The following is a 13,546-nucleotide window of genomic DNA, read 5'->3' on the forward strand; positions in this document are numbered from 1 at the left end:
ATAAAGTTTCCTTTACAGAATTTTAACATTCTTTTTAATGCTTTTAAACCATTTTTTTAGAAAAATATAACAATTTTCAGTAAATATTCACAGCGTTTTTAACACACTCAGACACTTTCCACTGCTAAATTTATTTGTTTCTGCTGCAGTATTTTCCCAAATATAAGATTCCAAACATTTACTACCATTTTATAAAAATCTTATTGTTCAAAATAAGAATTTAAAACATAAATTGCTCGATAAAATAAGAATGAAACTTTTAAAATAATGAAACTTTTAAAATCATGAATAAAATCGTTCTATTCTGTTCCCGGAAACAATAGGTCAGAGAACGAAGACCTTCTTTTATAAATACGAGAATTTTAAATTCCTTGTTCAAAGTTTTAACTGTATCTAGTTCAGAAATGTAATTTCAAATTTAAATCTTGGTAAGAAAGCACATGAAAGCGAATTTTTAGTAAATATTCACAGCAGTTTTAATACACTAAGACACTTTCCACTGCTAAATTTATTTGTTTGTGCTACAGCATTTTCTTAAATATAAGATTCCAAACACCTACTGACATTTTATTAAAATCTTATTGTTCAAAATATGAATTTAAAACATTAAATTGCTCTATAAAATGTTAAAAATAAAACTTTTAAAATCATGAATAAAATCGTTCTATTCTGTTCCCGGAAACAATAGGTCAGAGAACGAAAACCTTCTTTTATAAATACGAGTATTTTAAATTCCTTGTTCGAAGTCTTAACTGCATCTGGTTGAAAAATGTAATTTCAAATTTAAATCTTGGTAAGAAAGGACATGAAAGCGAATCCATCCTAATACCATAAACAAAAGAATTATCCCGAATCCCGAGTCTAACATTTCACTCTCGTCGAATACAATTTCTACTCGGAAAGGCATAGGTCAGAGAAGCGCTGGCCATGTGTGTATGTGTGAGTGCGTGAGCCGAGTAAATGCGCACAACGCTCATTTTGCTACCCAGCATTAACCGAAACCCATCTCGTTGCTAGGTTCGATCAGCTCTGCTTCAAGTCAGTCGAGTGGTTTCAGCGAGGCGAGTGCAGCGACATCTAGCGCCAACAGCACGCAAAAAGACTATGGCGGTCTTGACTTCAAGATCGTGGTCGACTTCAAGAATGGAAGCCAGGCGACTATCCATCTAGTTGCCCCCAGCATGCAAGAAAAAGCCGCCTGGACCAGCGACATCAGCCAGGTAAGTTTTTAATCATCAGTCATGATCACCTGATAATTGCTCATAGATGAATGCGAATGATTGTCAACATTCGCTTAACGGAATAAACCGGATATATTCCGTTATTAAAATAAAATCCGTGCATTCTGTGTAAATGTTGCTTTTCCTTTATAATGATGCTGATGCAGTGAATATTAACTCAAGCTCTGTGAGGAGCAACATTTAAGGAGTTTCGATGCATGAGTTGCAACTTGCAGCAACAATTGCACGGGGCTTATTGTGCTCTTTGCCTATTGATATAATAAATATCATTACCAAAATGTCTAATTTTTCAGATGTATGATCTGCTTTTAGGTGATTATAAAGAAAATTTATTTGTCAGTTGATTTTTATAAGTATTTTAACATATATTGTTCATGCTAATTTGGTTTTTTGTGTATTTATGCAAGTGATATTGATTAGCATCAGAAAATTTGCAATTAAATATTTTTGCATCGATGAAAATTAATTATTTAATCTATTGCCGAATTAAAAACAAATTGTTGAACTGATCTTTGACAAGTGTGTGCTGAATTACTAAAAACCATTTGATATCGAAGATAATCATTTATTATTGTATATACATAATAGATTGTTTTGTTGTCTTTTATTCAATTTGATGCAAAATAATCATCATATTAAAGTAATTTCACGTTACTGTAAACCAATATTATAATTCTTTATTACACTATAAATTAAATAATACTACAAATTTTTTATTGCAGAAAATATTCTTCTTATAAGACATCTTTGATTAAAATATAGCATTTCAATGTAGTACATTATTTGATTAACAGTGCCGAATTTATTTTTCATGTTGCACAAGTGTGCTGAATTACTTAAATATAATTGATAGCAAAGATCATAATTTATCTCTGCATATAACAGTTTAGTTGTCTTGTCTTCAATCATATACTATCATCATGTTAAATTAATTACACATTACTGTACAACTGTATTTTTCTTTCTATTTACAATGTAAGCTAAAATCACTTCTAGAAAATTATAACTTAATTCTGATCATATTTTTTTCTAAAGAACTATTTACAATTTAATATTTAATATTTTATTTCAGTATATTGTTTTGCTCTTTAGTCGAATTTTGTTTAAAGCTGAACGAGTGTGCTGAATTTCTGAAACCTATCTGATAACTGAAATAATCATTTATCGCTGCATACACATGTTACAATGAAATAATTATAAATGTCTTACATTCAATTTGATGCGAAACATATCTATGTTAAATTAATAACAGGTATACTATTTCCCCGCCCCTTTATTACATTATAAACTATAAATTGCTTCTAGAAAATTATAATGTATTGTAAATAAATTTTAACGAAATATCCAGGAGATTAAATAAAATATTTCATTGTAATATATTATTCGACTTTAAATTTAATTTTCATGCTCTTTAACACTAAATATACCATAACCGATCAAATGACCGTTTAAGAAAGAAAAAACGCTTATCATCTTATCGTTTTTGCACATTTGACTTCATGACCTTTTCTAACAATTGCATACAGTTAAAATTCTATTATAATTTTTTTTTGTATTTTGTTTGTTTTGAATAATACTTGTTGTATACCTATTTCAACCACAACCGGTCACTTGACCGGGAGAACAATTTATTGCTTTATAAGGTTATCGGAGCAGAAATTACGATGTAATGCGTGCTCAATAATATTGCATTCCATTAGTTGCACATTTCTGCTAAGACTGTTGAATAGTTAGTTCAATCAGAATAACTGCGAATTCAAATTTCTAGAAAGTGCCTAAAATTTTAGATTGACATTTTTGTGTAAGGAAAAGTGACAAAACTAAATGTTTTTGTAAGTAGATTATATTTTATTTTGATAGCTTTGCTTCATTTCTAACTAACTGATAGTTTTTACCCAGAAAAATGCCGAAACAATCAAGACAGCATTAGTTCTTAGAATAATATTAATTATACAGAAGAATAATTACAAGAATTATAATTCTAATAATTCTAATATATTATTATAATTATAAGAATAATTATAAGAATTATAGGAATAATAATAATTAGAAGAAGTATGCTTGGGGAAAATGTACAACACCCTGTATATGTAAAAAATGCGTTGAGCAATGAATTAAAAATTTCTATTCTTTGTGTCTGCAATTCATGAAAATTGGCAATATACAATTTGATTAATTATAAAAATTTTTTTTTTGCTTTATTTCCTTTCAAACATCTATATTTCATGCACTCAATCACGTATTTTACTTTGCTATGGTAGAAACAGGTATAGATTAAGTGTTGATATGTTTAGAGTTAATAGTTTTGAAACACTAAACTAAATTAGACAACCAAAACAATCATTTATTACGATACACACACGATGAAATGAAATAATTTTACTGTTTAAATTCAGTTTGATGTGAAATATATCAGCATATAAATTAATTGCATATCTACTTTACTGTACAACAATATTTCTCCTTTATTACAATATAAATTATACAATGTTAGAAGGTTATAGTTTAGTGCGGATGATTTTTTTAACTTTGTTGTCTTATTATTCAGTTGGATATGAAATTGATCAGCATATAAATTAATTGCCCATTTACTTTAATGTAAAATAATCTTTTTATCTTTTATTACAGATTAAACTATACAATACTGCTAGAAAATTATAATTTAATGCAGATATTTTTCTAGCAAAATACTTCTTTGAAATATATTATTTTATTATAGTACATTATTTTAGTAACAGTTTAAATTTATTTTTTATTTCGTATAAGTAAACTGCATTGCTGAAATATGTTTGATAACAGAGATAATTGTTTATCACTGCGTGTGCATCAAATTGAGTACAAGAGAAGTAAATTTGATGCGAAATATATCAGCATATTAAATTAATTACCCACGAACTTTACTATAAAACAATATTGTTCTTCCTTATTACAAAATGAAGAAAATGAAATAGGAAAACTGATATAGGAGTATTATATGATTGGGAATTATAGATGATATAGGAATATTATATGATTAGGAATTATAAACGATATAGGAATATTATATGATTAGGAATTTAATGCAAATAAAAAAATTTCAAATATATATATATATATGTTTTAAAACGTAGTATTTATTAATAGTATAATATTTGACTGATGTTTTTTTTTTACTTTTAGCGCAGCATTTAAGCTGCTATTTTCTTGAAATTTTTACAATATTTATGATATATACTCCAAATTTTTCATTAAAATTTCATATTGAAAAATGATGGAATTTAATTTATGCTGAATTTCCATAGCACTATTTATTTATTTATTGTATCGTTAAGATCTAGAGCAGTGTTTAACTCTATTTACTCCTGTTGTGCCGGTAAAATATTCCCCTGTTGTATTGTGAACAGGTAAGGCTTAGTAATTTGGGCTGTTGACCTAATTTTTTGTACAAAATTTTGGTACTTAAGCAATTTTTGGACCAATTTATTTCTGACCATTTATACTTACACACTGATTGCTTACTTTTTATTCCATTAAACGTTTTTAATTATAATAATAATTATAAATGAGTTGGACCACCACTATATACAAATAATTACAAAAAATAGATAAAAGCATAATAAAAAAAATAAGAAGCATTTACTATAGCGAACTTACGATACTACACTGTATGTAGTAAGTATTGCACGAAAGTAGTACGTACTACACTTTGGTAATGACTTTGGATAAAATTAACAATGAAATAGGTTTCATAATAATGCAAAAAAGAATTTTGTAAATTTAACAAAATTTAGTAATTTCGTCCCGATAACTTAGAGAATGGCGTAGAAGTCATTTATTCAATTAAAGTTACTCTTCAGCTTTTTATTTTTCACTAAATGTGTGATAAAAAAAATTAGAATTTTGAAAACCAAAATTTCTGGTAAACTGTACGAACGGAAGAATTATAAACGAATAATTAAGCAACCATATAGCTTGGCTTTATCATCCAGAATTATGATTTTTTTAAACAGAAATATCATTACTATAGAATATGGTAATTGTATATGAATTTTTGAAGTGCTTAAATGTCCTTGGTTTCTTTTTGTAGATCCTATTCACCTAAATTCAAGTGTAAATATACGGTTTTTTTCTACAGTATTTTGGTGTTAAGATACACTAAAACTTTTTACAGTGAAGTTAAAGTTGCATATATATATATATATATATATATTACCACTATGCTGAAAAGTTATTTAATTAAATGTTGTGTTTATCTAGTGTATTGACAATGTCCATTTTAATGACCTTTTCCATGGAACAATGAGTGACTCATCATCTGTGACCATGCCTCACTCCATTCGGTGAGAACTATTTCAATTTTCTGTTTCTTTATAGTGCAATAAAAATAATTATTCTCAAATTAACAATTGATTAAGTTCTGATATTGATACATTTTATATACTCAAAATACTCCGAATCAAAAATACGGAAAACAAAAGATACCGGTACTACCAATCCATAAGACAAGGGAACTCCTGAATCAAGTATTGGGAGAAATTTGCCTACGTGGAGGACTTTTTGAATTAACAAACCCGCATTTTCGTTACACGGAGAAGAAAACCACGAAAACTTTCCATGGTCAGTCTGACGGCAGGGGGACTGAAACCCATGACCCGTCTTCCACTGAGGATATTTTACGTCAGCACTGTGGTCGGTTAGAACCGGGTGCAAAATTTTTTTCGCTGGTATTTGAATCCGGGTAACCCTTAAATCCTTCTAATTAAATATATTTTACTGTAAAATTTGCGGTATAATATTTTACGATGAAAATTAATTTTATTGTAAAATGGATTTTACTGATGATGTGCCCAAAGTGCCAGTACCTTATACCGCGATTTGTTCCGAAATTTTTTACAGTGTACATAGTGTTTACTTATATAATTACTTTTAAAAATTTCGAATATTTTTCAGATTTTCTAAAAGATACATCTTAATCCTGATCCATTCTTTAACAGTTACTCTCTTGGAGCCTTTTCGTTCTGAAAAAATTCACTTTGTTTAATTTAATGATAACGTTCTTTGTTTATTTATCGTAAATAACGATTTTCATACTTATTCTATAATTTTGTTTGAATTTACCTAGTGTAAACAACTTTTAAGTTTATTCTCGATTTAAGTAATTCAAAAAATATTTGTACCTACGTTAAGTTTCTATGTTACTTAAAAAATGGTACCTTGAATTTAACTAGTTTTTGTGCTTGTTCTAGCAAAAAATTCAAATAATTCAATATAATTAATTCAGAGAATGCTTGATACGATACTTAAAGTTGCACCTGGAATTTTAATTGTCCAATTCTACTAGTTTCCATAAGTAAATATTTTATAACGCAAAAGTCAATAAATTTATTTAAATAATTAAAAGAAATCATTATACCAAATTTAAGTTGATATATTACGTTTATATATTACATAAGAAAGGTAAGGGATTTAACTTATTAAAACAGATAGCTTTTCGTACATAAATATCTTTATCGCGGTATTCAACAATTCAATTTGAATTATTCAAAGAGTACCCATCACCTTATTTAAGTTTCGATATTTCTTAAGGAAAGGTACATGGAATTCCAACTATCCAATACGATAAATGTTCCACGTAAATACCTTTTGCAAATTTTAATTAGTTCAGGCTAATTAATTCATAACATAGATGTAATTTAAATTGCTATTTTATTATTAAAATTCACCTGGAATTTAAGTTGACTACTAAGTTTTCAAACCCAAATACTTACACAAAATTTTGATTTTTGAAATTTTATAATTTAAACAATGCTTGTCTGATATTCTAAGGTTGCTGCATTTCTTTAAAAAAAGTACATGCAATTTACCTTATTCACTCTGGTAAGTTTTTGGACATAAATACTTTTAACGCGAAATCCTTATGCGTAAAAGAAAATTTTTGTAGATGATTCTTAATGCCCTCTTCAAAAGAATATTAAGATGTTTCAAAAGGAATTTAATGAAATTTTTGCCCTCATAACTAAAAATAATCTGCTTGCTGTATTTTTAAATTCAGCTGAAGCAAACAAATATGTTTCTATCATTTTTTTTATTGACTACGTTTTTTATACATCAACGTAAATTCTAAAAAGAAAAATATTTCGATAACCAGCTTAAAGTTGATCAACAAATATTTTTCACACTTCATTAAAATATTCTAAGTATTTTTATCTGAATATCAACGTGATAATAAAAATAAAAATTTTTTTTATATATAACATCCGAAAAATACTTGCAAAAATTCATTATTTCGTAGAATCAAATTTAATATAAAAACACATTAATTCAGGAGCATGAAGCAAGTAAAAACCAAAAAAAAAATCTAGATTTGTACTAACAATGAGTATCCCCCTACAGGCAGCTAAAAAGATTTATCCCAAAACATTGAGCACAAGGAAAACATTTAAATTATGAAAATATTATATAGTAAAAAATGTAGTGGATATAAGCTGTTCTTCAAAAAAATTAGGATGTTAGGATGAGCTAAAATTAGAACTAATAAAAAATTTTATGTCACCAATTGCAAAACTAAATGCTTTTAAATAATTTCTAGTAATTTAAGATAGAGGATTCTGATTTTATTAATGGAGGTAATATATTGTATTGTTTAGGGCCTAAAAGGAAAAGTTTTCGTGCAAAATTTCCTTATGAGGAAATACTATCGGTTGCTCTAAGACTGTAATATAATACTCTTGTTTAACGAAGAACAGAATTTTTGTTTAATTAATTAGCATTTTACGAGCAAATACAAGAAGCAATAAATATTTATACTGAGATAATTTTGAACTGAGATTGAAGATGATTGCATTGCTGTTTGAAAACATTTTAATAAATATGTTTTGTATTGTGATTAAACAGCAAATATTATTGTAATAATCCCCACCCCATATGGTGATTCCCTAGTTAATTTTAGAGTTTATCCAGGCATTTAAGTTTTCCATATACGTTTTTTTTTTCAAATTGAGCTAACAATTTTCTTTAAATGATAATATTTAGTTAAAATAAATTTTTATTTGTTCATAAAATAACTATTATGGGACTTCCATTGATATCAAATAATATATCATAATAACAAATAATAATAATGATAATAATTAACATTGATATTAAATAATGTAAAACATGAGTTTGATAAATATTGATATTGACGATATCTTGGACATCTCTTTAAAAGAGTTAAAATTCAAACCAGCTAATGCTCATCCAAATTTTTAATACAATTTATCATGTAATGAGGAGTCAGAATGCTTGTTTTAAATGTAATCGAGTAATAAATAAATAAAAAGCTCATCTAAATTTGTAATACAATTTATGTAATAAGGAGTCAAAATTCTTGTTTCAAATGTAATCGTGTAATAAATAAATAAAAAGCTCATCTAAAGTTTTTTAATGCAATTTATCAAGTAATGAGGAGTCAAAATGCTTGTTTCCAATGTAATCGAGTAATAAGCAAATAAATGCACAAATAAATATTTTCAACACAATTTGTAATATTTTTAATTGTATTTTTAATTTGTATTTTTAATGCATGTAACGAGGAGTCAAAATGTTTGTTTCAAATGTAATCGAGTAATAAACAAATAAAATGATCATCTAAATTTTTTAATGCAATTTATCATGCAATGAGGAGTCAAAATACTTGTTTCAAATGCAATAAAGTAATGAATAAATAGAAATCTCATTTAAATTTTTAGTACAATTTATCATGCAATGAGGAATCAAAATGCTTTTTTCCAATGTAATCGAGTAATAAGCAAATAAATGCTCAAATAAATATTTTTAATACAATTTGTAATATTTTTAATTGTACTTTTAAATTGTATTTTTAATGCATGTAACGAGGAGTCAAAATGTTTGTTTCAAATGTAATCGAGTAATAAACTAATAAAATGATCATCTAATTTTTTTAATACAATTTATCATGTAATGAGGAGTCAAAATGCTTGCTTCAAATGTAATCGAGTAATGAAGAAATAAAAAGCTCATTTAAATTTTTAGTACAATTTATCATGCAATGAGAAGTCAAAATACTTGTTTCAAATGTAATCGAGTATTGAATAAATAGAAAGCTCATCTAAATTTTTTAATACAATTTATAGCGAAGTAAAGAGTCAAAATTTTTGTTTTCAATGAAATCGAGTAATAAGCAAATAAAATGCTCAAATAAATATTTTTAGTACAATTTGTAACATTTTTAAACGCATTTTCAATTATGTATTTTTTACTTGTATTTTTACTGCATGTAATGAATGGTCAAAATGTTTGTTTTCATTGAAATCGAGTAATAAGCAAATAAAATGCTCATCCAAATATTTTTAATACAATTTATCATGTAATGAAGAATCAAAATGTTTGTTTCAATTGTAAATTGAGTAGTCAGCAAATAAAATGCTCACTGAAATACTTTTACAACAATTCATCATGTAATAAAAAATTAAAGTGATTGTTTCCAATGAAGATGGGTAATAAGTAAATAAAAATCTCATCCAAACTTTTAACAAAATTTATCAAATAATAGAGAGTCAAAATGCATGTTTCCAATTATTTCGAATAATAAGTAACTAAAGATCTCCCCTAAATTTCTGAAGAGTCAGAATAATTGTTTCCAATGAAGTCTAGAAAAAGGTAAATAAATAGTTTACATAAATTTTTTAATGTAAATTATCATGTATTGAAGAGTTAAAATGTTTGCTTCCAATGTAATCAAGTAATAACTTATATGAGAAGATCACCTAAATTTTTTTAATCGAATTTATCATGTATCAAAGTGTCAAAATTATAATTTTCAATGAAGTCGAGTAATAAAAAACACTATTCTTATTTATTTCTAAAAGAACTTTCTTTATATCTGGTCCTGCACTAATTAATGATATTAAAATTAATAATTTGAGAAAAGATTTATATATTTCCTCCTCTGTTTGCCCCACATCTATTTAAACTAAATATTTTTAAGAATTACTTATTTAAAAAGAAATTATATTGGAATGCGTCTTTAATTTCAAAACTTTAGTTTTTTTAGGTACTTCTAAGAAATTGGGAAAAAACACATTTTCAACTATATCGAAACAACTTGTAATTTCATTCTTCTTTTTCTAAGGATAAAGGGGTATTTTAAATTATTATTTTCGAATTCTGTTTTCCTTCTAAAAATGATAAATAGTTAAGTTATGGGATAGATAATGCTTTAGACAAAATATTAATCTTCAAATAACATTTACATTGCAATGCATGTAACAAAATCGATCAAGAAAGTTTTTTAAAGCAATTTGTTGTAAAATACAATTTAAAAGCTCGATTAATGAGTGTTTAGTCTATTTTTTTGACATATATTTTGAGAACACTTAGGAACAATTCCATTTAAAGAAACCAATTTAGAAAAAGAAAACATCTAAAAATAGAAGAAGCAAGGACAGAACACTTTCGACACATAAGGCTAAATAGAAAGACCAAGATATATCACCCTATGGTAAGTTAGCGAAACGTTCTCAAATCTTCAGCACAATCCTCAAATTCCATTAATTACTCGCAAAAACTTTCAAACTGCCTGATTACAGAAAATGTCCTCAAATTTTTTAATAAAATGAAATCGCATTTTTTTGAAATCTTATAATTTTTTATATATATGCAGTAAAATATCGAAAAAATTAGAAATTATCTTGTTTGTTTTTTAAACAAGATAATTTTGACTTACAGAGCGCACAATGGAAAAGCGAAAGTAACAACGAAAGACAAAAAATTCCATGCTGAAACTAACAGATGAAAAATAGTTTCAAAATAGTTTCAGTAAAAAAATAAACAAACTTTACTATTCGTGTACTTATTCATTTTGCAAGTGTTCACATGCAAAATATTATATGATATTTCAAAACTCCTTAAGAATGAAATCAAATTTGTTAAAGATGGCTTTGCATCTGATTAGTAGTTTTCAATTAAAACAAACTTTGTTTCACACGTAAATTAATATGTAGGTGTCCTCAGTTAGCATAATTTTTTAAGGGTGCTTATAAATCTGGTCACTTTACCCTATAGGTAAAGAGTTTCTTAAAATTGTCAGAAATTTTGTTTTGATGGGGAATGAATTTCACCCTAAAAGGAATAGACTCTAATCTGATAGTGTTACTACTAATACTTAACAACAAAATTCAAATGATTTAAAGGAAATAAATTTTTTTTATTTTATGTTAAAATCTGCTTGATGATTTTTTTTTATAGTTTGTTCAAAAAATGTATTTTGGTGCATTAAAAGTTATTGCACATAATATACCATGAGTTTATAAAGAAGTTTTGAGTTATCATTGTGAAATGAAAATGAAATGTGCTCTGCTTATAAAGACAGTTGAAAAAGTACAAGTGTGTAAGGCGTACACCTAATTTGTTATTTTTTGCCATCACACTTAGCATAATTTTGAATCAGAATAATTATTAAATTTGTGTGCTTGTTTTGTATATTTTGCAACATTTCTTTACTATATCACACATAAATTTTATATAATTTGATTTTCCTATGTGTCAATCTATACCGTGTTTAACATACCTGATTCAGTTTTTAAAAAAAAGCGTAAAACTTTTTTTTATAACTAACACAAAATGACGTCAAATAAAAAACATAGCTTATGAACATATATTTCAATTAATTTAGCTGGCTATTTTTATCTTTGATGATAATGCTCACATGTAAATAATATCATATCATTTTGTATTACGTTCTTTTATTAGGTAGGTTAATAGTTAAAAAGTAGTACTTTTGTCTATTACTTCGTTTTTAACTGATAGATAAAACTGCATAGAATTAAAGAGTTGGCGTCTTTTTTTTAGCCTAAAATTCTTTAGAATTCTTTATAATAATACAATTGAAATTGCTCTTATTAAATTTGCATTTATGCTTAAATATTTAGATAATTTTAATCGTATTCGCTATTATTATGCGTAGTTTAAAAAAAAGTAATTATTGAAGTAATTTTTTCGGTTTCAAATTTTGTATTGAACGTCAATATAAAAAAAATGGTGGCTTGTGAGTATTACCACTTATTTAAAATGGACACGAACTGCAAATGAAATTTGCAGATTATTTCTTTTTCAGTAACAAAATAACGTACATTTAACCTTTAAGAATATCGAATATTTCTTTAAATACATAATCTACTTTTGGTATAGTAGGCATAACTTTTTTTATTATCTTACATAAATACAATAGATAAAGAAATTTTGAGAAATGACTCAGTGGTCAACGAAATGAGTCATAAAATTAAAGCCATACATTTGTTGTTATAGTATAAAATCAGTCTTAGATGCGACCAAAAAGCATGATTAAGTAAGATTTTATTTTTCGACACTCATAATGTGCCATATGTCACCATGAATCGCCTTATAAAATGGCCGGTATTGCAACGGATGTTACATTATCTGTTTTACTAACGTAGTAGAGTGGACTAGAGGGACTGTCGTAAGAGCAACGATGAAAAGCATCGTTCGATCGTTTGCGTCTGGGAAAAAGGCCCTTTCTGCGCATGGTCTAGGTCCACGTGTGTATGGAGATCCTGCACATCTCGGAGCTTGCAGCCACTCCGGCTTTTTTTGTTCGAATTTATCGTGCGTAAAAATTTCCCCTTTGAACTTGTGATGAGTTTGTTGACTCTTGTTTTTCTTTTTTTTTTAATTTAAAACTAAACTAAGGTCAATATTTAGTTTAATTTAAGAATAAAACACGCAATAAAATGTTCTTGTTTTATTTCTGCCAAATGTTGAATTGTCAAATTCTAAAGTTACTACAGACAATAAAAATAATAGCTACGTTTTTTATACATAAACGTAAATTCTGAAAAGAAAAATATTTCGATAACCAACTGAAAGTTGATCAACAAATATTTTTCACACTTCATTAAAATATTCTAAGTATTTTTATCTGAATATCAACGTGATAATAAAAATTATAATTTTTTTATATATAACATCCAAAAAATACTTGCAAAAATTAATTATTTCGTAGAATCAAATTAAATAAAAGAAACACATTAATAAACCCATGAAGTAAGTAAAAACAAAAAAAATCTAGATTTGTACTAACAATGAGTATCCCCCTACAGGCAGCTAAAAAGATTTATCCCAAAAAATTGAGCACAAGGAAAACATTTAAATTATGAAAATATTATATAGTAAAAAATGTAGTGGATATAAGCTGCTCTTCAAAAAAATTAGGATATTAGGACAAATAAAAACAAATCAATTAGAACAAATAAAAAAATTTATGCCACCAATTGTAAAACTAAATGCTTTTAATAATTTCTAGTAAT

General features: G+C 26.4%; 1 protein-coding gene across 8 annotated transcripts in view; it reads left to right on the forward strand.

Moving 5' to 3' along the window:
• LOC107448889 (ras-specific guanine nucleotide-releasing factor 2) overlaps positions 1-13,546 on the forward strand; it is a 366,035-nt gene that overhangs the window by 304,577 nt on the left and 47,912 nt on the right. For all 8 annotated transcript variants that reach the window (XM_071184120.2, XM_087153033.1, XM_087153034.1 and 5 more), the window contains exons 13-14: positions 1,018-1,220; positions 5,478-5,560. In XM_071184120.2, coding sequence (XP_071040221.2) covers positions 1,018-1,220; positions 5,478-5,560 — 286 coding nt within the window. The remainder of the gene's footprint in view (positions 1-1,017; positions 1,221-5,477; positions 5,561-13,546) is intronic.

The sequence above is a fragment of the Parasteatoda tepidariorum genome, chromosome 10 (assembly GCF_982258835.1).
Source record: "Parasteatoda tepidariorum strain Cologne lab strain chromosome 10, Ptep-v5.0, whole genome shotgun sequence".
Lineage (NCBI taxonomy): Eukaryota > Metazoa > Arthropoda > Arachnida > Araneae > Theridiidae > Parasteatoda > Parasteatoda tepidariorum.